At 37.0% G+C, this 24290-nt stretch overlaps 1 protein-coding gene across 1 annotated transcript in view; it reads right to left on the bottom strand.

Annotated features, from left to right (window-relative positions):
- RFX6 (regulatory factor X6) overlaps positions 1–12645 on the bottom strand; it is a 55938-nt gene extending 43293 nt beyond the window's left edge. The window contains exons 1-4 of the mRNA XM_025925737.2: positions 12415–12645; positions 11948–12104; positions 9063–9186; positions 6731–6792 (exon numbers count right to left, since the gene is read on the bottom strand). Of these exons, the coding sequence (XP_025781522.1) occupies positions 6731–6792; positions 9063–9186; positions 11948–12104; positions 12415–12637 (566 nt within the window). The 5' untranslated portion in view covers positions 12638–12645. The remainder of the gene's footprint in view (positions 1–6730; positions 6793–9062; positions 9187–11947; positions 12105–12414) is intronic.
- Between the last annotated feature and the right edge of the window lie 11645 nt (positions 12646–24290).

Raw genomic sequence — 24290 nt, 5'->3', positions numbered from 1 at the left:
TGTTTAGAAATTCTTAAGTGAAAATATTTTTAATATGTTTGCACTCAGTATAAACACTTCCTCTTCTAGCTCAGCACAAATCATATTAAGCAAGCATTGGTAACTAAAAAGAATCATTAAGACCTATACCATTGATCTGGATTTTTCTTATTTGATGATCCATATGTAAACAAGGACTTCTAGAATGTAAGCTCCCTATAATAGGAAATCAGTAAACGTTTGTTGAATAAATAAATAACATGAAAAAAGTTAGAAATAATAAAATGTCATAAAGAACACTTTAGAAACAGGATTTTTTCAATTAAGGGCATGCGTATAGTATCATATACTTAAATATATCAGCACAATTTTATTTTTTTTTTTTTTAATTTTTTTTTTTTTTCAACGTTTATTTATTTTTGGGACAGAGAGAGACAGAGCATGAACGGGGGAGGGGCAGAGAGAGAGGGAGACACAGAATCGGAAACAGGCTCCAAGCTCTGAGCCATCAGCCCAGAGCCTGACGCGGGGCTCGAACTCACGGACCGCGAGATCGTGACCTGGCTGAAGTCGGACGCTTAACCGACTGCGCCACCCAGGCGCCCCAGCACAATTTTAAATTTGGTAGAGATCAAAGGATTTCTTGTCTAACATGATATAAGGAAATATACTAACTCCTTTAACCCTACCACAAACACAGTCTGAACTTATCTATCACCGTCACAATTACTTGTTCTCATAAATAACGTGTTTTCTCACCTTGGTGCTCTTTGTTGAGTTCTTCATGGGGAATGCCCTTATTCCTTCATGTCCTCATTTCTTACTCATAGCTCAGGCATTGTAATTTTAATGCATGAAGCTTGCCTGGTTTCTCAGGAATCTAAGGCCTCTATGCCCTTTGAACTCCTCTCTTGGTCATTTATCCTATGCAGTTTATATCTCATACCATTGGTGAGTGTATACGTGGCTTACCTCTCCTACTAAACTTTAGATTTAGAGGAAGAGAATTGTATCTTTTCCTTCATTGATTTCCTCCTTAGAAATTACTGTATAGAAAAATCTTCATTTATTGGATGAATCAATGTATCCTGCTAGAAATTTAGACACTGATAAAACACAAATTCTTTTAAAGCCAATAGTTTCAATAACTTCTTTGTAGCACTGTTTATTCCCAGGTTACCAGTAAAATATTGGGGTTGAATAAAAGTTGTATAGCTAAACGATATATACAAAGGGCATGAAATTAGCATATTTAAGTAGAAAGACGATTGCTAGGAATAGAAATCTTAATATTTTCCAATGATCATTGTAATGCTTTAGCACGTCTCCTATCTAGTTTCTTCTGGAACTAATAAAATAAATCTTTACTCCTTAATCTTCCAGATACATGTTATCATTTGAGTGATGATTTCATGCCTTTGAGAACAGAGAAGAGATAATAAATGAGTAGCTCTGTCCTCCTAAAGGTAAACCTCATAAAACTAGGAAGAGTAATTTCATGTAAAATATACATGGATTTTTCATCTCAATCCTTACATTTTATAGCATTATTTCACCGTTAATATATTCCTAAAATAAGTTTGCTGCAAAATATTTGCCAGAAATACTCCAGAATTACAAAGACCTATGTTGGTGCATGCTGAATAAAAAGCACTGTCTACATAAGTGTGGGATAACTAGTTTTAATTAGTTATTTTTATTTATATACCACTACCCAATGCCTATTCTGTAGGTTACTCTGAATAGATTCCCAAACATTGCACAGTTCTTTCTCTCTATATGATTTTTACCCATTTTGCTTAAAAATGATATGTGAAAACTGCTTTAAAATCTTGGGTATGACTAGCTAATTTCTCTGAGAAAATGTTAGCATAATACAAGTAGTTTTGTGATTATCCAGCAAATTGTGTTCATTCATTAGTGTCAACTGTTCCTTAGTCTTATATCAAATAATAGATCATTTACATTTTAGGAATAAGGAAGATTTATTAATTTTTATGTCCACATTTTAAAGTGAACATGTTATAAAATAGAAAATATTTTTAATAGGACAAATGAAATTATTGCTACTCTTGCTGCTAAAATATTTACATTGCATCTAACACTTTTCTTCACTTGCTGATAAATTTCTACCTGCACCTATAGTTCTTCTTTCCTATTTCAAGCATGATATAGAATTCCTGAAACATATGTTCCTACTGAGCTGGTAGCGCTGATGTTAGTTTACACTACACGAATGATGACCGATAAGGAAATGATGGGATTAAGCTGTTCAGGGACTTGCAATAACTTACTGTGATAAGAGCAGCTGCCATATCAGTTTTATTAACCCACTAAATCACTACTAATAAATAAGATAATAGCTTTTGTCCATCATGTCTGAAAAGCAAGATTTGACTGATCAAAGTCTACGAGAAATTAAAATGTAACTTCAAATCAAACAGTCTACTGTGTACATGAAATCTACTTGGTGGTCTCGACTATCAGCTATCCTGAGCAATGGTGGGATACAGGCTCTTTTTCTTAATCATTGTATCCCTAGGGCCTAGGAAGTACCAGCACACTCAATAAAATGCTTATTAAATAAATGAAGCTTAATAGTGAAAGTTTTTTGATAGCGTATATCCTATCCTGCTATTTGCATCTTAAAACCTCTTTAGCACCATGCTCTGTACATTGATATAAATATGAATGGATTGATTATGGATATAACACATTTATAACATAAAATAGACAAAAATTGCTTTGCATTACTCTTTTGTGCCTATATGATTTTGTTTCATTTTTACTTTTTCAAAATCCAAATTTAAAAATACTGCCCAGAAAAAAAAAACAAAACAGGTGTATATTTTGGCATTGGTAGTAAATCAAAAGAAGAAAAAAAAAAAAAAACTCAAAAGACAACACAGTTTTATCTGGGTGTTGAGAATGTACAGAATCTGTCACTGGGGCTTCTTGGCAGGGAGGGGAGGGTGACAGTGAAGGAAGGGACAGAAAGCTGAGCTGCTAATGCCCCTGTAAACTGATTGGCTTTGTCCCCAGGGCACACTCAGGTTAGGTGTTCTAGGGTGAGGCTTTGTGACCCCAAGAGTTAACCTTTAAAGACTTTTTTCCAGAACTCTTGGCACTACTGGCTTCTTATGTAGAAAGTCAGACCTGCCCCTGGAAACAAATGTTTCAATTTTTAATTGTTTCTAAGTTTGACAGTGCATGATATCTGGTGATCTGTGATACCTACCTAGGTAGTCTGTCCATTTGGATTTTTGTTTTGTTTTGCTTTTAACATATCTGTTTTAAATATTTTATCTCTTCCTTTTGGCTGAATAAATTTTGCCTCATTTTATTTAGTTACACGTTTTCATCTTTCATGTTCGTGAGGTCCTTGAAAGTAACACCTGCATAAAGGTGAGTTGTGAGAACTGATCATTTTAATACCAGTTATGACAGAACTTAGGGAGAAAAACCTTGAAAATAGACACAAAATTCACTCTTCTTTTTTAGATCCTACCAATCACCTCTTTGTCACAAAGATCAGTGTTTCCCAAACTTTTGGATTTCCTACATGGAGTAAAATTTGAAAAGTAACATTGTTCCATGAACCCTAAAGGCTGCCAGGGACGGTTTTAGAAATAGTGGTGCTATCTTGTGTCCAGAATACATAAGAACTTTTTGAGTTAATCAGGATCAAAATCAATTCTGTCTGAAAGACTCAAATGAAATGACTGGATATACTCTAGCTATTCTATGAGAATTTGGCAACAATTGAGAGCTTATGTTTTTAGATAACCATCACTAAACAGTTATATAATGTCAATATATTTTAATAAATGGTCCACAGAACTTAAAATAAATTAATACTTAGTTTAAATTTTTCAAATAATTCAATAAACATTTAGTGATAGTATGTTTAAGGCACTAGAATAAACACTACCCCAACAAGTTTTGCAAAATTAATAGTAAAATTTGGAGAAATTATAAATTTCTCTTTCTCCAAAATATGCTAACTTTATTCATTTATCTTTCTGTTTCACAGATTGTTCATATTTCTATAGACATAAAATATTTTTCATAAAGATGTACATTTTTAAAATATTAAATAGCCATTAAAAATGATGAATGTGAAGATAATATACCAAGATAAAGAAATGCTTGGGACAAAAATTAAAGGGCGCAGGTGGATCAGTTGGTTAAGCCTCCAACTTGATTTCAGCTCAGGCCACAATCTCATGGTTCGTGGGTTCGAGCCCCACATAGTGTTCTGCGCTGACAGCAAGGAGCCTGATTGGGGTTCTCTCTCCCTCTCTCTCTGCCCCTCACCTGCTCTCTCTCTCTCTCTCTCTCTCTCTCTCTCCCCCCCCAGTAAATAAATAAATAAATAAATAAATAAATAAATAAATAACAACAACAACAAAAGAATAATTACATCAAACCATTGCCAACTGCAAGATTCACAAACTCTCCATCTTGCCCTATCTTTCAACATATTTGTTTATGTATGGAAAATTTTTTCCCCAGGATATCAAAATATCAAAAAATATAACAAGCAAGTTATAAAAACCAAATGTCATACTGGGAAAGAAGGAAAAAAATTCAAATTTTAGTAATTTGCTCTTGGGCACATCTGCTTTTAGATATCAAACAAATTTCCTGAAATTACCACATGTTGGTCCATAAACCTAAACACTGGAGCCTCACAGAGTCACAATGGACAGGGTTAATGATTCATCCCTAATCCTAAAGGCTCCTTTTAGGATTAATTGACTTTCCCAGCAGCCTGCCTGCCTGCCTTCTTGCAGATCCTGTGAAGGGGATTTCTCTGCATTGCTTTGCCTCTTTTTCTACTATTTATCTACTTCCAACATTATCTCATCTTTCTTCTACCCACACAATTCAATAGGAATCAAATTCAGTAGAAATCAGCCAGTTAACGTGATTCAAGTTTGATAAACAAGTTAGAAGGGAAGAGCCAATTCACTCTTTTTCAATCTGGCATTTCATTCCTCCTTCTCACACCACATACTGTTAACACCAATAGGGGTCAATTAAAGAAATATTAATTGGTAATCAATTATGTAGCCAACAACAGAAAGGATATAAAAATGAATGAGACAAAGTCTCTATCCTCAAAATATTATCTTTTGAGGGGAAGAGATGAGGTAATTACACACTAAGAATGAACCAATGAACTGCTGTGAGGCTATGAAGAAAGAGCCTATAAGAAAGTCTCTATCCTCAAAATCATAATGGACCCTGAATGTCAAAGTGAGAAAAATTTGAGCATGACAGAGATACAATTGAATTAAAACTGTTAGAAGGCCAATTTGGAAAAACTGTATTGAAAGGACTGGAAAGATACAGTGAAAGCCAGATTATGAAAGTGAGGATGGAGAGAGACCGATTCAAGAGAATTCATAAAGTAAGATTTATTTTTTGGCAAGTGACTAAAGCTGAGCTAGCCAATAAGGTTGCTCCTAGCCACGTGTAGGTAGTGACCACTTGAAATATGACTAATCAGAATTGAGATGTGCTGTAGGAATAAAACACACAAACACTTAGTGGGGAAAAAGAATGAAAAATATCTCAATAATTTTAATTTTGATTACATGGTGAAATGATACATTGGACTAAATAAAACATATTAAAATTAAATAACACCTGTCCCTTTTTACTTTTTTAATGTGGCTACTAGAAATTTTTGAATTAAATATGTGGCTGCATTATATTTGATTGGGCAATGCTGAACTAGATGTTGGGACGGAAGAAGACATTGGATGAGCTAGAAAATGAATGGGAGAAGAGGGAAGGGGGCCTGGCAGTTCTGTGACAGAGAAACCATAGGAGAAGTTTTACATATTGATTTATTTTAAGAGGGCACTGTCAGCAGGTTCACATGCTAGACAGGTGCCAAGGAGGATGAGTAACAGTAAAATTGAGCCATAGGGTTTTTGTCTATGTAAAGAAATGGACTGTTACCATGTGAACAATGGTAAGATAAATGAGCACAGCTACTCTTTCGAGGAATAGCAATGAGAAGGAAAATAATAGAGCAATTGTGAAGAGTACAGCAGGTCTGAGATGCGTCTGTTTTTATCAACATAAAAGAGATCTGAATCTGTTTGCAGGCAGAAGGAAAGGAAAAACTGAAAACACAGTGGACAGAGGAAATAATGGACAAGTAAGAATGTGTAACGTGTAACTCTACAGAGATTGCCACAAGAGAAAAGAAAAGCTAAAATTATCAAGAGAACTAACTCTATGTTTACATTAAGAGATGACCAAAGAAGTCATTTGTGGAGGTCATTTGTCTTGAAGGGAAAAGAAGAGGATATTGAAATTATTATCTGGGAAAGAAAACCAAAGGAAGAACCTGAACCATGCTTCAACTCCTGACTTTGGCCTTGCTCTTTGGGAGTGCTGTGGTTCCATCTGGCCACTTATTTAGCCATATATACTACCCTTTCAGGGCACCAGTGCCTTCAGTAGTGGATTTAAGATTGTAAAAATGATTTTTTTTATCAGAAGAAATAATATATTATGATTTTTCAGTATAAATTTTGCTTTTTAAACATTATTCCAAAATCTACTTTTTTTCTTTTTAGTTCTTACAGTTGGTAAAAAATCTGCTTCATCAAGAAGAGAACACGTGATTCCATTCACTGATAAAAACAATACTCATTTTATACGTGTCAATCCTCCTATACGGTGTATCATATGTACAGATCTGATATCTATGCTCATTAACATATCTTACTTTGAATGGCCTCTTGTTCCAAGTCGCCGAGTCGTTAAGAGGGGGAATTTCTGGCGAATTGTCTAAAAAGAAAATCAATTACTTTAGTTTTTAGGAAACGTGTGGTTCTGTTGCAAGCAACTTGTGGCCAGTTAATTCAAGAAAGTAAATGTTGAACTTTGGGTAAAATTTAGTCTGGAAGAAGTAATATTCTACATACACTGACAAGCAATTGATAAGCAATAATACACCAGCAGAGGCAAGGAGGTAGTTTTTTTTTTTTTAATATGAAATTTATTGTCAACTTGGTTTCCATACAACACCCAGTGCTCATCCCAACAGGTGCCCTCCTCAATGCCCATCACCCACTTTCCCCTCTCCACGCCCCCCATCAACCCTCAGTTTGTTCTCAGTTTTTAAGAGTCTCTTATGCTTTGGCTCTCTCCCACTCTAACCTCTTTTTTTTCCTTTTTCCTTCCCCTCCCCCATGGGTTTCTGTTAAGTTTCTCAGGATCCACATAAGAGTAAAACCATATGGTATCTGTCTTTCTCTGTATGGCTTATTTCACTTAGCATAACACTCTCCAGTTCCATCCATGTTGTTACAAAGGGCCATATTTCATTCTTTCTCATTGCCACATAGTATTTTAATAAGATTGTTTTACTGCCCCGTCTCAATTTCCAAAGCGAATCATACCAGTATCTGCTTTTGCTTCATGTTGCTTACTACCTTATGTACCTAGAGGAAAGACTTGAGTGTCTTTACAATAATTTTATCCAGAGATTTATCAAAATTAAGTATCAACCTCCAACTCTGAAAAAACACAGGAAACTTTCTCAGCAGTGTTTTAAATTGTTTCTTTTCTATGTCCCTTTCTCTAAAATTTGCTAAAAATTAGCATCCAATTAAAGAACAAAATCTGTTCTACATATAACAGGAATTGTATGATCTCCTAAGGGGCTCCGCAGCAAACTGTTTGTATATGTCAGTTTCTTGGGGGAACCAATTCTGTAGTTTTAATCAGATTCTCAAGATATTTCATCACTCCCCAAACAGTTAAGATTACTGCCATAAGGTGGAACAAAACAGTGCAAAAATGGACGTTAGCAGTTGTCTTATGCAACTTGCTCATTTTAGGGAATAAGTGAACTGAGTTTTGAAAAAATTAAGTGCTTTTCAGAAGGCTTCACAACAAATTTGTCCCTGTCTAGGCCAGAACCTGAATAATGAGATTACCATGCACCATATCACACTAACTCCCATAAGCAGAGAGGTTTCAAAATAAGTTTATAAATTATTTGATTTTCAAAAACTGAGAAGCTCGACTATAGTATTCATTATTTTCTGGACAATGAGTCCCTCTACAGGTTAGAATTTAGATTTCAGTTTATATGAGATGCAATGTTTGAGCCCTAAGCTTCCTATAGTTTTTCTAGAATATCCTAAGTTCTTAGCAGAGCATGAAAAGAATCTCGAAGGAGAAACATTTCCCAAGAGATTGATATCCTGTCTTGATTCTCAAAATAACATCAACATACATAAATATGATAATGCCAATTCTACAGATTCCCATCCTAACCATACAGTTGGGTAGAAAGGAATGTTTTTAAATAAGCGATGCTTCACCAATTCTGTCACAACATTTTAGAGTTTGGGGTATAAACATACTCAGAGTGAAATGGAGAATCAAGGGAACTATTTCATGAAATAAAGTAAAAATTATTAAAAACTCATATACTTGAACTAGCTAAATAATAAACACAATCACCAGTTGCATTAACAAGATACTTGTCACCACCACTTAATTTTACTTCTCAATACAGGCTATACCATACTCTTTAATGCATCCCTCTTTGAAGGGAAATGTCACTGCTCAAATGGAGATTCCTTTATTATTTTTTTTTAATTTTTTTAAAATGTTTATTCATTTTTGAAAGACAGAGAGAGACAGAGCACAAGCAGGGGTGGGGTGTAGAGAAAGGGGGACACAGAATCCGAAGCAGGCTCCAGGCTCTGAGCTGTCAGCACAGAGCCCGACGCGGGGCTTGAACTCACGAACCGCGAGATCATGACCTGAGCCAAAGTCGGACGCTCAACCAACTGAGCCACCCAGGCGCCCCAAATGGAGCTTCCTTTAATATCACATTAAATCATCTGATAGCTAAGGTTCTAATATTCAAAACATATAGTAGTTCCAGGTAAAACCTATAATAGGTAAAATCAAGATAAAATGCTTGTGAAACAAATTTCTTAAAATTCTGTAAAAAAATTTACTTAGATGCATTTGTTTCTATACTGTCTTCCAGACATGACTTTAGCAGTAAAGTAGTATGGCCAATATGTGTCATTTACCTTTCCAAAGGTGGCTGCACAGGCTGGCTCCAATTTCTCTTTCCTGCAGAAATCTAAATAGTGCGCATAAAGGATGCACCGTGGTAAGCAAACTCCCTCACACACAATGTAATTCTCTTCAAGCCTAAAAAAAAAAAAAAGGCAGAAAATTAGGTCAAACCTTTTCTTTATTTCTCCTTTCCTTTCCCCTTTCACATTGATTTAATGACTGTTTTGAATACAGACGCTATACAATGAGTTCATGAGCAGACATGAGCAGACCTTCTTTATTCCGGATATTATTAAAAGTCAGATCACAAGAATTAATGTTAGAAGAACAAGAACCCCAATGAATACCTGCTAGTGGAGTTAAAATACCCTGGTCAATGTAAAACCACTCCTTTCTGGTCTGTATCTCAAAGAATAGGTCTTATTTCTATGGAAATCCTCACTATTCATTATGGTTTGCTCTGTGAGATGCAAATATGTATGAATGGTAAAACTGAAGGAGATGGTGTTTTAAAAGACTATTCTCAACACTAATGGGCTGCCAGGTTTCAGGCTGGCAAATGCCTACAATCTCTTACTTTCATTCCCAAACTAGTCCTGAGCCCTAAATGGTTAGGGAAGCATGATGATGCATTTATTTGCAAAACACCTAAGAGTAAACTCACTTCACTGAAGTCTGAAATGGTACTGATCTACTTCTACCCTATGCCTTTTGCTGTGATCAAGTACCATAATTGCCTGAAACATACCATGCACTTGAAACATAATGTACTTCTCTATAGATGTCTCCAAATATGACATACAAATTCAACTCTGTTACAAATGCAATTGTATAAATTTTGAAAATTTAGACACAATTCTATTTGAATGTCTACATTGCAATTAAACACAATTTATATAAATGTAATAATGTATACTCAAGTGTTATAAATACCTAAACAGCAATCGAGAAATCAGAACGTGTAGATTGTATTCCCAATTTTCCTAACAATTCAGTAGGTGATATTGACTAAAATTTATGTACACCCATTTTCTGTATAGTAAAATTGTAATTATTACTATATAGGAACAACACAATATTGAGCATGCATTCAGATTAAAATTGAGTGAAACTAGTCACATCTCTGATTTAGCATATTCCCTAAATGCATGAGATAAAAGCTAAAGGAGATGTTCATCAGACTTTAAAGCATCAGATGTTCATACTTCTTTGAAGAAGAACAAAACAAAACCCAGTCAGATTTGCATCCACAAAACTAAACCTAGCTGACAGTTGAAAACTGGAGTTACTTAGATTTTTCATTTTAATTTTCAGCTCCAATTTTTAATATCCCCAATAATCTATATAACCATGAGGGAAAATTTTTGAAGTACAAATAAGTCACTCAGTTTCTAGAAAACTCTATGTAACACTCTTTTATAGGGAAAGTTCAAACAAAAGTATAGCATTTTAAATTTCAAAAAATGAAAATCACTAAGAAAACATTCAACTATTTAAAAATTATATTTTAATGGCATGCATAAAATGTCAACTGTTCATGTGGCTATTTAATGTTGTTGCAGGCATTGTCTTTATCTTCAAAATACTGGATAATCCCATCCATGAATATGGCTAATTTGGGGTATAACCTGTTTTTCTTTAATTATAATGCAATCACTCATATTTATAAAACAAAAAAACAAGTTTGTTCCCATTCACTCATTTGAGGGAAAAACTGAAAGTGATAATTCAGCAGTTCTCCACAATATATCTTTAAGCAATACTGCCCCAATTATACTAATAAAATAGCTGTATCTAAAATATTCCAGATAATTAACTCAAATATTTACTGCCCCAGTGTATTTTTAACCAGTCAGTGTGACATCAACTTCAATAGTTAAGCCACAACTTTAGAAGAATATTTGGTTTAGATTTCAAATATTTGAAAAGGTGTAAGTATATAATCACAAAAATTTAGTATATGCAAACTGTAATTCAGGGTTTAAATAGCTGAAAAAAAGTTAGGGTTTTTTTTTTTTTTTTTTTTGCTAGATTTTTAGACATTATTTTTTTCTATTGTATTTTTCTAAGGTTTAGTTCATACTTTACATACATACAGATTATACAACTAATCAGTAAATAAACCTTTTAAGTTATTTGCTTGTTACTTGTAACTTGGAAGGAAATATATACTCCTATTCACACTATGTGGGGAAGCTTAGAGTTTTTACTTTAGATCCCTTTTCCTTTTTGATCAATATTACAAAATGCTCTTCATATGTAGAAAGCCTACTGATAAACTCTTGGTTTTAAAAGAGTTTCCATAAAATCCAATTCATGATATTTCATCACAATAAATCATATATGACAGGTGCTATAAAAATAGTTGAACATTTATTTAATAGAGATATTTTAACTGAATTTTCAATATCTTCTAGTTCAAATGCATTTCACCTAATGATCAGTATACAATTGTTTATTTGCCCTCATATGGATAAAGGCAATATTTAAGATCCTTCCTCCTTTTAAGGTGGTTTGAAGAATCATGTTTTATAAACAAAAAGACGATCAAATAACAAGTATATAAGGACCGAATTGATTGCATGTTAAGCAAATAAGTCATAAAAAGCATTCATTATTGCTGACATTTGATGAAATTATAGTTTACGTCAATAGTGAATAAAGTGATGGGTTTTTGTATTGCAGATCATTTTTCATCAACACTAGACTAGACTATGTCTCCAAACCAAACATTCATTAAAAAAAAAAAAAAAAAAAAAAAAGATTCATTTTCTTTTGGTATCTTAAACTTGCCCCCAAAGTTTGAGGCAGAGGCAAATTGGGAAAAGCAGATTCTGAAGATACTGACTTTCAAAACTCAACGGGTGCTGAAAAGTATCCCCCGTGGGAGACTTACCACTGCAGGGTGAGCTGAGTCTGCTTCTTTTTATCCTTCATCATCTGCGTGACGGTTTTCTTCTGAGAGAGGTGTAGATCGGCTGCTTTGGTTTTGCTGTCGTGACTGTCTGCATCCTCTTCTTCCGAGGAAACGTTACCATTGCTTAAACGCATTTCTGATTGCAAGTTGAAAGGGTGGTAAAGACAATCAGAATGCAAAATCAGTGAAGGAGCCTCTAAAAGTACCAAACTGGTGCCAAACTGGGTAGCCCAAGGGGGTGGGCAGGGGGTTGAGAGGGGAACTAAGCCAAATCCCTTGGAGTTCATTTCTAGGTGACCAACGTTTTCCTGGGGAAAATACAAAGATCAGGACGGAACATTCTCCATGTATGTTATGTCTGCGGTGTGTTTACTTTTCCTGTGGGGTGCCCTTCTTATAATTCATCCCCTTCCCAGCCACATCCCCCGAGGGGGCAGAGCACTCACCCGATTTAACTCCCGCCGGCAGCTCCGGGTCTTCCCCTCTCTCCGCGCTGCCCAGCGCGCCGCCGGCCGCCGCCGCCAGGTACACCCTTTCCTCGGGGTAAATGAGCAAGCCCTTGCCCAGGAGCGGCCCACAGCACTCCTCCTGGGCCTCGGGGGAAACTTGGGGCGAAGGCTGCGCCTGCGCCTGCAGGAAGGTGTCGTCCAGCTCCGGGACCTTGGCCATCCTCTGGCCGCGGGAGACCTGGGCACCAGCCGCACGGCCCGCGGAGCCCAGAGCCCAGGGCGGGGCGGGGCGGGGCTGGGGACCTGCGGCCGCGGGGGCGGGGGCGGAGACGGCAGGCTCCCGAGCCCCGCGGCGTCGCGGCGAAGGAAGGCCTTGCGCTGGGACTGCGCGGACCGAGGCGGGACGGCCTTTCTCCACCTGTCCGCGGTTCCGGCAGACGCTCAGCTCGGACTCCCTTCCTCACCTGCGCCTCTCTCCCCTGAGTCCCATTCCCCACACCTCCCCCCTTCTCTCCGCCCTTGCTCACGTCTGGCGCGGGGCCCGAGGGCACTTTTCACATTCACACCCGGAGCTCCCGGAAAGATCTGAGAAAACCCCACTCTCTTCCCGAGGGAAGAGCTACTGCAACTGTCTCCATCCCTAACTCGCTCGTCAGACTTAAAGGACGCACTGGCCCCGCAGCCTTGAATCTGCGAGGCCAGAGCACCACTCAGTCTTTGCACAACCTGGGCCGGGTTTATTGATTCTCGGATTAATCTCAGGGGTTGGGGAAGGCTCTCTTCCCAGTGACGGGGACGGACGCCATCGCATCACACACGTGTCCAGACTTCCCTGCTCGAGGGTGCACCCTCGAGGGTTCTGATCCCAAGCCTCGCCTCTTTCGAGGATCTAACCTTCAGCATGGAGGAAACGATTCAGTTGTTCCCTGCAATATTTTGTGACTTAAAAGCATCCCTGACAATTCCTCACCTATTGTACCTACGGGTAGTGCAGTGGACGTTGCTGTGATGAAAATTGAAGCCGCCACATTTCATTTCCAATCTAAAATGGCAAGGGAGCCATGTGGGGTGGAAGAAAAGGTAACTTGTGCTCTCTTTAAGAAGTCAGTAGAGAGTTGGGGGTGTGTGTTGCCTGACTGCCACATAATCTTCCATTCTTTCCATTTCTCTTCTTTCGACAAATATGTGCTGTGCTTACTCTATGCCTAGTGCTCCCCAGAAAAAGCAAGGAAGCTGTTTTGGTTCACACTGCCTCGCCACAGCCAAAAACCTGTCATCTTCTTGTGGAGCATTAGAGAGAGAAATCACCCCTTAACCCGAATTTAATATTAAACTACATTACATCAAAATTTAACTTAGAAAAACCAAAATGGGACTCGAGGTGGTGGATGGCTGAAGGGTGAACTATAGAGAGGAATAATATGATCTAAGAGCATTAACCTGCTTAGGCACCCAAGATTATGGATATATTTGAAACTTTCCCTGTTTTTAGCACCACTTGTTGGGAAAGGCATCACTTTTCTGTTGAAGGATTTCTCCCTACCGGGTACCACCAGCAGCTGGGTCCAGGCTGGAACCACCCACCCATTCATGCACCCAAACCTGGGAGGCTATACCTCCCAACCAAGGGACAACTTTGCATATCAGTTTCCTCTACCTAGGCCTTAAAAGGCCAAAGAACTTTCTCAGTGCCTGGAGCTTAGCTCTACAATACTACAGTTTAGAATGTTCCCCCTTTATAGAGACACCTTCAGACATAGATTAACTCTGTGTATGCAAAAAGACTCTGCTATTTATATCACATAATCAGAAAAGAAAATATTCAGGAAAATGACTGGGAATTCTTTTTGAATTTTTAAAAATACAGACCACTTAATATCCAGGCTAAGTGTGTGTGTGTGTGTGTGTGTGTGTGTGTGTGTGTGTGTGTGTGTTACAGACACTAAATGAATATCTGGCAATTATCCAGCTGAATTAATCAAAGGAAACAAACCAAGCTCACTGAATGCCTTCCATGAACCTTTTTGTCTTAGTTTTAAGTAAACCATCTGCCCTACAAAATAACATGTAATTTCTTTGTGCTTCTAGTCAGAAATATAAACTATAGACCTATAATAAATGATGAAATTGAATCAGTAATCAAAAAAATTCTACATAGAAAAGCCTAGGACAAAAGGCTTCACTGATAAATTATACATGTTAAAAAAGAATTAATGCCAATTCTTCTCAAGCTTATGAGAACCAGTAAGAACAGTGCTCAATGGGGGGGGGGGGGAATGTCATTATTTAAATTTTTACTTGTAGTTATAATTAATCTGAGCTCATGAAGCCAATATTTTAAAGATGTAATAATGATAAGTCATAAGATCCTAGGCAGGAAAACAGTTAAATATGGAGAATGATCTCTTAAATAGTGATGCTTAACATTTTTTTTTACATTCCCTTTAAGAAATTTTTGTAAGCCATAAACTCTCTCCCTGGGGGAGCAGGTGTGGGAACCCATGGATACACTCACATACCTACACACAAAATTTTGTATGCAATTTGTCAGATCCCAGGTTTTAAAAAATCTGAGAAAGTTAATTCAGTTTTAAGAAAAGGGCATAATGACATCTGAAACAGGAGATTCTTGGTAGTTCCCCAATGACAGTATCTTTGTGACTGGAGGCACCACATTAAAGGGGAAAGAAAAGGAATTTGGAGTCACATACATTTTCACTCATTCTCTTTGTGACTCTGAGTCCTTAACCTTAGTTTCCTTCTCCCTAAGTTTTCTGAGCACCATTTCCCCAGCTTCCAATCCTTTTGTTTCCAGTCCCCAGCTCCACCACCACCACCTGAGAGCAGGGACTGCCTTTGGCTACCAGACCACCAATGCCCACAGGCAAAGAGAGCCCAAGAGTGTCTGTCCACTCCCTGGGTACCCTGGGTATTCCTTAGCCAATGATTGATGACTAGGGAGAATAAAAGCTTAATTCTTTGACTTCATGGTAGATAAATCTGAGTTCCAATTTACAACACAGAGCTTCTTTGTGGAATCAGGCTGAAGCATCCATGCTGGACAATTCCTGAAATCCCATCCTACTTTGCTTTCTTCCTCTTCACTGTCTAGCTACCTCTGTTCCCTTGCCTATTTCTTCTGGAAACGTTTCCTTAAAAATCACCTTTGGGGTGCCTGGGTGGCTCATCGGTTAAGTGTCTGACTTCGGCTCATGTCGTGATCTCGCGGTTTGTGAGTTTAAGCCCTGCATAGGGCTTTGTGCTGACAGCTCAGAGCCTGGAGCCTGCTTCGGATTCTGTGTCTCCCTCTCTCTCTGCCCCTCTCCCACTTCTTCTCTGTCTCTCAAAAATAAATAAATGTTAAAGATAAATTTTTAAATCACTTTTGTAGATGACTACTTAACTCAAGTTCTGCTGACAAAGATCACATTATAGGGCTTATGTAAGCATTAAATGCAATATTATAAAGACAAACTTAATACAATGCCTAGAACAGCAAGCTCTCAATGAAAGGTATCTAATAGGGGCGCCTGGATGGCTCAGTCGGTTGAGCTTCCGACTTAATGAGCTTCAGGTCATGAACTCAGGGATTCCTGGGCTCTGTGGCTTTGTGAGTTTGAGTCCTGGTGACTCTGCTGCAGGGCCTGCTTGGGATTCTCTCTCTCTCTCTTTCTCTCTCTCTCTCTCTCTCTCTGCTTCTCCCCATTCATGCTTTCTCTCTCTCAGAAATAAATAAACTTAGAAAAAAGTATCTAATATTATATTCTACAACCTTATATCTCTTTTAGTGCTCAGAGGCAAGGAAAGAAATTTTTTTTCTTTCATGGCAAAATGATCCTGAGAAACATCTTTCTTCTTACCTAGGCTATTCCTTGGGCTTAGTATGATCTGGAGTGATCACAAACTATGAAACTTTCTTCTGTAAAAGCACACGTCTCCTCTAATTTTTTTCTTTTCACCAAGATTACTTTTTAAATATAAAATGTACTTTTTATTCTGCCTTCAGGTAATAAATTTCATGTCATTGCTGTTTTCAGATAAAAGTAAGGACAGTTACGAACTAACAACACAGCCCAAAAATACACGAAGCAAATACTGAATCTGACAAAGGTGCCAAGACCCTTCAGTGGGGAAAGAATAAACTTTTCAACAAATGTTGTTGAAACAATTGGACATCCACATGCAAGAAAAGCCCTTTTCCACAAGAATTTAACCCTCCTTCGTGCTACATACAAAAATTTCCTCAAAACAGATCAAAGACTTAAATATAAGAGCTAAAACCATGCAGCTCTTAGAAGAAAAACTGGGTATAAATCTTCATTCCCTTGGGTCAAGCAAATATTTCTTAAATATGACACTAAAAGCACAGGCAGCAAATGAAAAAAATAGACAAATTAAACTCCATTAAAATGTGAGCGTCTAAGGATACTATCAAGAAAGTCAAAAGACAACACACAGAATGGCAGAATATTTGAAAGTCATCTATGTGATAAAAGTCTAGTACCCAGAATATATAAAGAATTCTTACGATTCAGCAATCAAAAGATAATAGCTCAACTTAAAAATGGGCAAAAGATTTGAATAGACATTTCTCCAAAGAAGATCTACAAATAGTAAATAAGCACATGAAAAGATGCTCAATATCATTTGCATTAGAGAAATGCAAATTAAAACCACAGTGAGATAACATGTCACTCCCACTAGGATTAGAATAGCTGTAATTTTTTTAAGAAAGAAAATAAATGTTGGTGAGGATGTAGAGAAATTGAAAGCTTCACACATTGATGGTGGGAAGGTAAAATGGTGCGGCCACTGTGGAAAACAATTTGGTAGTTCCTCAAAAAGTTAAATAGTGTTACCATAAGAGCCAGTAATTCTACTCCTAAGTATATATACTCAAGAGAACTGAAAACATATGTTCACACAAAGTCTGAACACAAATGTTGATAGAAGGATTATGCATCATAGTCAAAGTAGATACAACCCAAATGTCCATCAACTGTATTGTCTGTATTGAACAGATCAATACAATTTGGCATATCCATAAAAGAGAATATTATTCAGCCATAAAAAATAACGAAGCGCTGAGATGTGCTAATATGGATGAACCCTGAAAACATCACGCAAGTGAATGAAGCCAAATATAAAAGGCCACATATTGTATGATTCCATTTATATGAAATGTCCAGAATAAGCAAATCCATAGACACAGAAAGTAGATTAGTGATTTCCAGAGGCTAGAGGTAAAGGATAATGTGGAGCAACTGCTTAATGAATATGGAGTTTCTTTTTTGGGTAATGAAAATGTTCTGGAATTAGTGGTGATGGCTGCATAACATTGTGAGTAAGCTGAAGATCACTGAAGTGTATGCTTCAAAATGGTCAAATGGTGAATTTTATCTCAATAAAGAAAAAAATTTGAATAAGCAAGGTCAGGTTATAAAGAAACAACTTAAGAATCTGCTACATTATTACCAGATAAAAATCACTGGTTTGGACAAATTTCACAGATTTATTCTTAAAATATGAGCCATTACTTTTGTTATTGTCCTATAAACTTCAATGGATTATGTCTCCATTCCTTTTTCAAGTCTCATTTCTTCCTCCTTCAAACTTGGTTGTGCCATGTTAATTAAAATTTTTTTTTAATGTTTATATATTTTTAAGAGAGAGAAAGAGCACGAGTGGGCAAAGGGCCAGAGAGAGGGAGACACAGAATCCAAAACAGGCTCCAGGCTCTGTGCTGACAGCCCCAGGGCTGTCAATGTGGGGCTCGAACTCAGGAACTGTGAGATCATGACCTGAGCCGAAGTCAGACACAACCAACTGAGCCACCCAGGTGCCCCTGTGCCACGTTAATTCTCCAATTCTCTCTCTCTCTCTCTCTCTCTCTCTCTCTCCCCTCCCCTTGTCTCTCTCCTCTCTCTCTCTCTCTCTCTCTCTCTCTTTTGAGTTTATTGCATGTAGGGTGAGAAAGAAAGAGTGGGAAATGGAGAATGAAGAGGAGAAAGGAAAGGAAGTGTTAAGAAATGATTGATTAGATTGAAGGAGTCAGCAAAATAAAAAAGGTAAAGATAAAATACATCTGGTTGGTTAGAAGTTAAGACACCAAGCTGATGGCTCCAGTCTCCATATGGGCAGAACCATTTTTTCCATAACTGTAGATCAATGTAAAAGGTAAATTAACTGGAGAAAATCCAGGAAAGGGGTTTTCTAGGAAGCTACAGCCAGATTACATTGGGCAGTGATCAGGGCTAGGAAAGGGACTGTTTGGTTGGAAATAGAGTGGGCGGCAGGCCCTAAGGTTATTTGAAGGAAGAATCAACACTTCCTGGTGACTAATGGGCAGGTCTTGCGTGCAACAGAAAAGTTATTTCCCAGATTGCAGTCTTTAGGAGCTATCAGGGAAAATAAGTAATTTTCATGTAAAATAATTGCTCAGCTAGTGGCTCTGATCCTGCACCAGAACTCATTACGGTCATTGCCAAACACAATGTTACCAGACAGACAATGCATAACAGCTACCTCTTTTACCACTATCATTCCAAAAATAGACATGTGCGTTAAGCTCAGAACAGGGACTTTAGCCGGAACTGGGGCCCAGAGCTAATAACTCAACCCTGAACCAGAAGTGTCTGTATCGAGAGCATGCTGCTGAAATCCATTTCAGTGTCTAGACATGTCATCAGATTTTCCTTGAGCTGTGATGGGATAGTCTTCTTAATTTGTAACTCTCCACACTGTAAATCCTAAAGAGTGACTGGTGCAAATGTGTTTATTTTGTTGTTCTATGTGTTGTTTAGAAAAATAAAAATGCCAGAATGGAAAGTATTTGGGTTCTTGTTACATTACACTCATAACTTTTCTTCAGATTAAAATTGTTTCAAAATAAAATTTTAAAAGTGCAGTAAGCATTTTGTCTTTAGTAAAAGTTGACCTACACTTGTTTATTAAAAAAAAAGATATTTACATAATTCTAGGGGTGTATATGTATACATCAAATATATTAAAGCAAAGGAAATATTTGTTTTTAATACAATGCTGTTAAAAACAGAGAGTACATTTAAAATACTGTAATATTCACTTCCATAGCTAAAGTCACTCTATCTCTTATTTAAAGTTACTTTATTCAACCTTTACATCCAGTGTCTCCAGTAACCTTTGTCCTTCACATACAAATAACCAGTTAGCTCTGTCTCCATTTCCAATAAAAGACAGTCTAATGGTCTTTTTTAGATTAATATAAAACTAATTATATGTTTCCAACAGTGAAGAAATAGGCTAGGTTAGTTTGTGTACAAAAGTAAATAATGTGAGGCTTTATGTGTATTTGAGAACATTATATTGCATTGTATACTATATGTATTATAATAAATATAGTAAATAGCTAAAATGACTTGCAAATCAAATTAAATATTAGATGCATATGTTAGATAGCAAATGATACATCGTAGATATCTACCAAATACTTGTTACAAAAATGAGTGCAAAATGGTGGCGACTCTCCACCCTCTCCTCCATTCAACCAAAAATAATTTATCATGACCAGAGGATTCAAAATCAGGTAAGACATGATTTTTCTCCAATCAGTATTCTCAGTCTAGTGGAGGAGGCAGATACATTAGAATACAACGTGATAGATATCAAAACTGTGGTATGCACAAGGTTGTCTAGGAACACAGAGCAAAGAATGACCAGCTCAGGTGAGACAACCTTGGCCCAAGAAAGAGACCCAGAAGGTTTCCTAGAGAATATAATATGTGAACTAGTCTTGAAGGATTTGTATGCAATCACAGGTGGAGATAGAAGGAGTGGAATGTACACAGGCACAGAGTTAAGAAAGAACCTGGCTGGTTGGAGGAATCAGTAACTGGGTGCATTTGGAGGATAAGCAGCATCGTGGAATGTGAATGATCATGAGTTGAGATCAGGTCTTGAGGGCCTGTTCAAGCTAACCAATATATCTTATAACTAATAATAACACATCATTGAGGGGTTTTAGGAGGAAAGTATAAAGAATGAGTGGATTGTGGTGAGGAAAGTTAGGAAGACCATGTGATAAAACAAAACAAAGGCTTGGACAAGGACAATGGCAGTGAAGATAGAAAAAAAAAAAAGAAGTGATTCAAGAACATATTAAGGGTTGTATGGTGATTGCAACAGATTTTTACAGTACTGGCTGCCCCAATGATTCATTCATCCTCTATTTATGCCATTGGGTAATCCCATCCTATGTAGACTCTGAACGTGGCTATTAGCAGACCTCAATCAGAGGCTTGAAAAGCACTTATGCATTGGGGTTTCACTTCCCTCACTGAGGCTGAAAACTCTGAGACCATCACTATGTGGCCAAGCCCAGGATAGCTTTCTAGAAACATGTCAAACCCATTATTCTAGTTGATAGCTAGAACTAACCAATAATTTTAATACTAAAACCAACTACCAGACACGTGAGTGATGTAAATGAAACCATTCTAAAATAATCAGCCTTTGGCTGACTTGCCAGGTGAGTGCAGCACCATGAGTGAGGCTCATGAGTAAGCTCAGCCTAAATTGCTGACCCACAGAACTGTGCACTTATGAATAATTGTGGTTTCAGGCCACTAATATTGGGGATGGTTTGTTACACAGCAAAAACTGACTGACACAGTAATGGATTAGTTTATAGTTTATAGCCTTGAATGCCACAAAAAGTTGGTGGAACTTTAGAGACATAAGAGTAGCAGAGCTAGTGGGAAAAGCAGTTTGAAAAATGAGTGTGGAGTGATTTTGTTCATTTTGGGTGGGTTTTTTGTTCACTTTTGTTTTTTTAGGTAAGGAAGAATAGAACTCAAAGGTGAGAACAATTTTGAATAATAAAAATTACTTCAAAGAGTTCGTGTAAATATCAAATGCAATTATGTACCCAAAACGACAAATGAAAAATTATCACCTTATAAATCTGTATATGTGTAGATTATACATACTTTATTTTCTGTCTGGCTTTAGGAATTTACACAAGTGGTTATATACATACAGTGCACTTTAAAACAGCTCACTAAAGTTTCTGACTATAGGCAGGGTATAATTTTCACAGACATACTTCTCCTTCTATTCCCAAACCCAGAGAATTGTGCACTTGCTTCTTCAAAATGAAGTGTCCATGGGGCGCCTGGGTGGCTCAGTCGGTTGAGCGTCCGACTTCAGCTCAGGTCACGATCTCGCGGTCCGTGAGTTCGAGCCCCGCGTCAGGCTCTGGGCTGATGGCTCAGAGCCTGGAGCCTGTTTCCGATTCTGTGTCTCCCTCTCTCTCTGACCCTCCCCCGTTCATGCTCTCTCTCTCTCTGTCTCAAAAATAAATAAATGTTAAAAAAAAAAAAATGAAGTGTCCACATAGAGACACATGTTATGGGTGTAAACAGAATAAGATATTACAAGTGTGAACCCTAAACTGTCTAAATAAATTAAGCATGTTTAAGGCTAAACAAACTCAACTTTATTTTTGAACTTTTTAGTTACAGTATTGTATTTACCACATATTTTCCTAGTGGCTTTGGGGCTGGGGTGCCTATTACTCCAAATAACAAATTATGTAACAAGATATGCGAGCTTATCAAGCACTTCATTTCAACACATAATGTGTAGCCCACGAGATGAAGGCAATAAACTGTTTCATGTCATATCAGTGTTCACTTGGGAGAAATGGGCAAGACCAGAATGCTTCTCAGCCTTAATATTCCTAGCATAACAAGGCAAATAATTGAAATTAGAAGACTTAACATTGGAAGCATAAATTTTTAGGCATGTTTTATCTACTGTCACGGATAATATAGAAGAAACCAGGTCATTTAAAATTTAGGCAAGTATGCATACATTTGATTTTTAATACTTTGTAATCAATAGCTGGTTTCAAATCTCTTTTTTTTTCTCAGCATACTTCTGTATATCATCCTTTAGTTGTGAAATACACTCTAAATGGTTCTTTTACTTAGAATCCCTGTTCCATAAATATTGAAGATTGTAGCTTTTATTTTTTCTCAGCTTTCCATTTTTTGTATTTTATAAAAGGGACATGTAAGTATGCTTATTATAATCATTTTGCTGTATATAATAATTTGACTAATAATTATTAGTAATTTTGACAAATACATTGCTTTTTATATACAATATTGAAATCAATAATGCTTTTCAGAACTCATGTAATTTCCTCAAGCTATACAAGATTAGTTTTGTTTAAATCATTAATTTTGTAACCTGTCACTGAGTGGAATGGATCACTCTGCCTACTAACTCCAGGCCGTGGTTCTAAGATTATGTGAGCAATGCATTTATTCCTCATCCCTCACCCTGTTTGAAAGGTTTTGAGCTCAATGCATCGTCTTTACTGAACAATTTATCAATTGGAGTTTACTAAGTAAATGCTACTCTTTCTATAACTTACTGCTTTGGGGTACCTCTAGGGGATACATAATCATAGAAGGGCATAATAAGTTAGGTCAAGAGAAAAGATAGTTGGTCATATCTAACACAAGGATTAAGATGATACTTCCTGAAGTTGGACCGTCTGCAGAGTTATCGAAAGATGTGAACAGATACCCACCTCAGAACCAGGGAATCACTGCATAAAATGGAATTTACCAAATAGTGTCACGTTATAAATTTGTGACATCGAGACAAGGAAAATTGGCCTGTAGAAGACATGAGGAAGGATAATGTGCCCCAGCCTAAGTCATAGTCTAAAATCTTAGAGAATGCTTTCAGCCAGATTATGGCTCATTCAGAAAGGCAGTGGGGAGGAGAGAGTCAAAGGAAAAAGTAGGGGAGAGTGCAGATGGCAGGTTGAGGAATGAGAAGGTGATAACAACTTCTCAGTAGCCTCTGTGGTGCTTTCCTGGCTTTTCACACCACAGCTCATGTAGAAAATGACAATGTCTCTATAGCATACTGGGCTGAATAGATGAGCCTGCACACAGAAAGAAGTACACTGACCAGAGATTCTGAACTACAAGAGACAGGCGACCAGTGCCATCTCCATATGGACACCCTGTTGGGAAAATGTTCCAGGGAACATCCATCACTTTTTGCTAGTATTCATCACTATATGCTCTTACCAACGTCTGGCACTGGCTTCATCTTCTCTACTTTGAAGAATAGGGAGGAAGTTGCTGGGCCATTTTCCAGCTCCTTGTAAATAAGGACATGGTATAGTTTCTCCATTTCCACAGTCAATTATGGAATACTATTAAGTGGATATGGTGTTACATGTAGAATATTTTTCTTGATTACCGTGTGTACTACATTTGAATGAAATAATTTAATTGTATTAGAAGGCACATACAATTTACATATCTTGTCTTTCCAGTTAGCCATTTATGATGATATTAAGTGAAATTTCAAGAGAATTTTTATTATGTTACATGGAATATGAAACTATAATATAAATATAAAATAAGAAAGTGCAAAATATATAGAAAGGTGATAGAACTCATTTTCATCCTTAGATGAAAATTATTTGCTGATCATGTTGGCATCTGAAAAAAACATCCTATATTCCAGGTTAAAAAAATAAAGATGAGGAGGAGTCAATAAGAGACAGAGAAGTCAAAAAGCAGGTGTGCTATTAACTTTTATAAAACCACAAATATCTAAAAACATCAAATGATTAATATTTCAAATAAAAATGTTTGTTGATCATTTTCCTAAATTCTGTAGTACTAACAATGTGAGTTTCCATAATATATGTCAAGCTAAGTTGAATTTTAACATTATATCTTTCAACATTAACTGGATGCATCAAAGTAAATCAGAATATGTAACTTTGAAAATAATGCACCAAATTAAAAAATTAAATGGCACACAGTACTAGAAGTAAACTATAGTAACATTTACACTAA

The sequence above is a fragment of the Puma concolor genome, chromosome B2, assembly GCF_028749965.1.
Source record: "Puma concolor isolate L17-30 chromosome B2, mPumCon1.1.hap2, whole genome shotgun sequence".
Lineage (NCBI taxonomy): Eukaryota > Metazoa > Chordata > Mammalia > Carnivora > Felidae > Puma > Puma concolor.
This window is presented reverse-complemented; position numbering and strand designations above follow the sequence as displayed.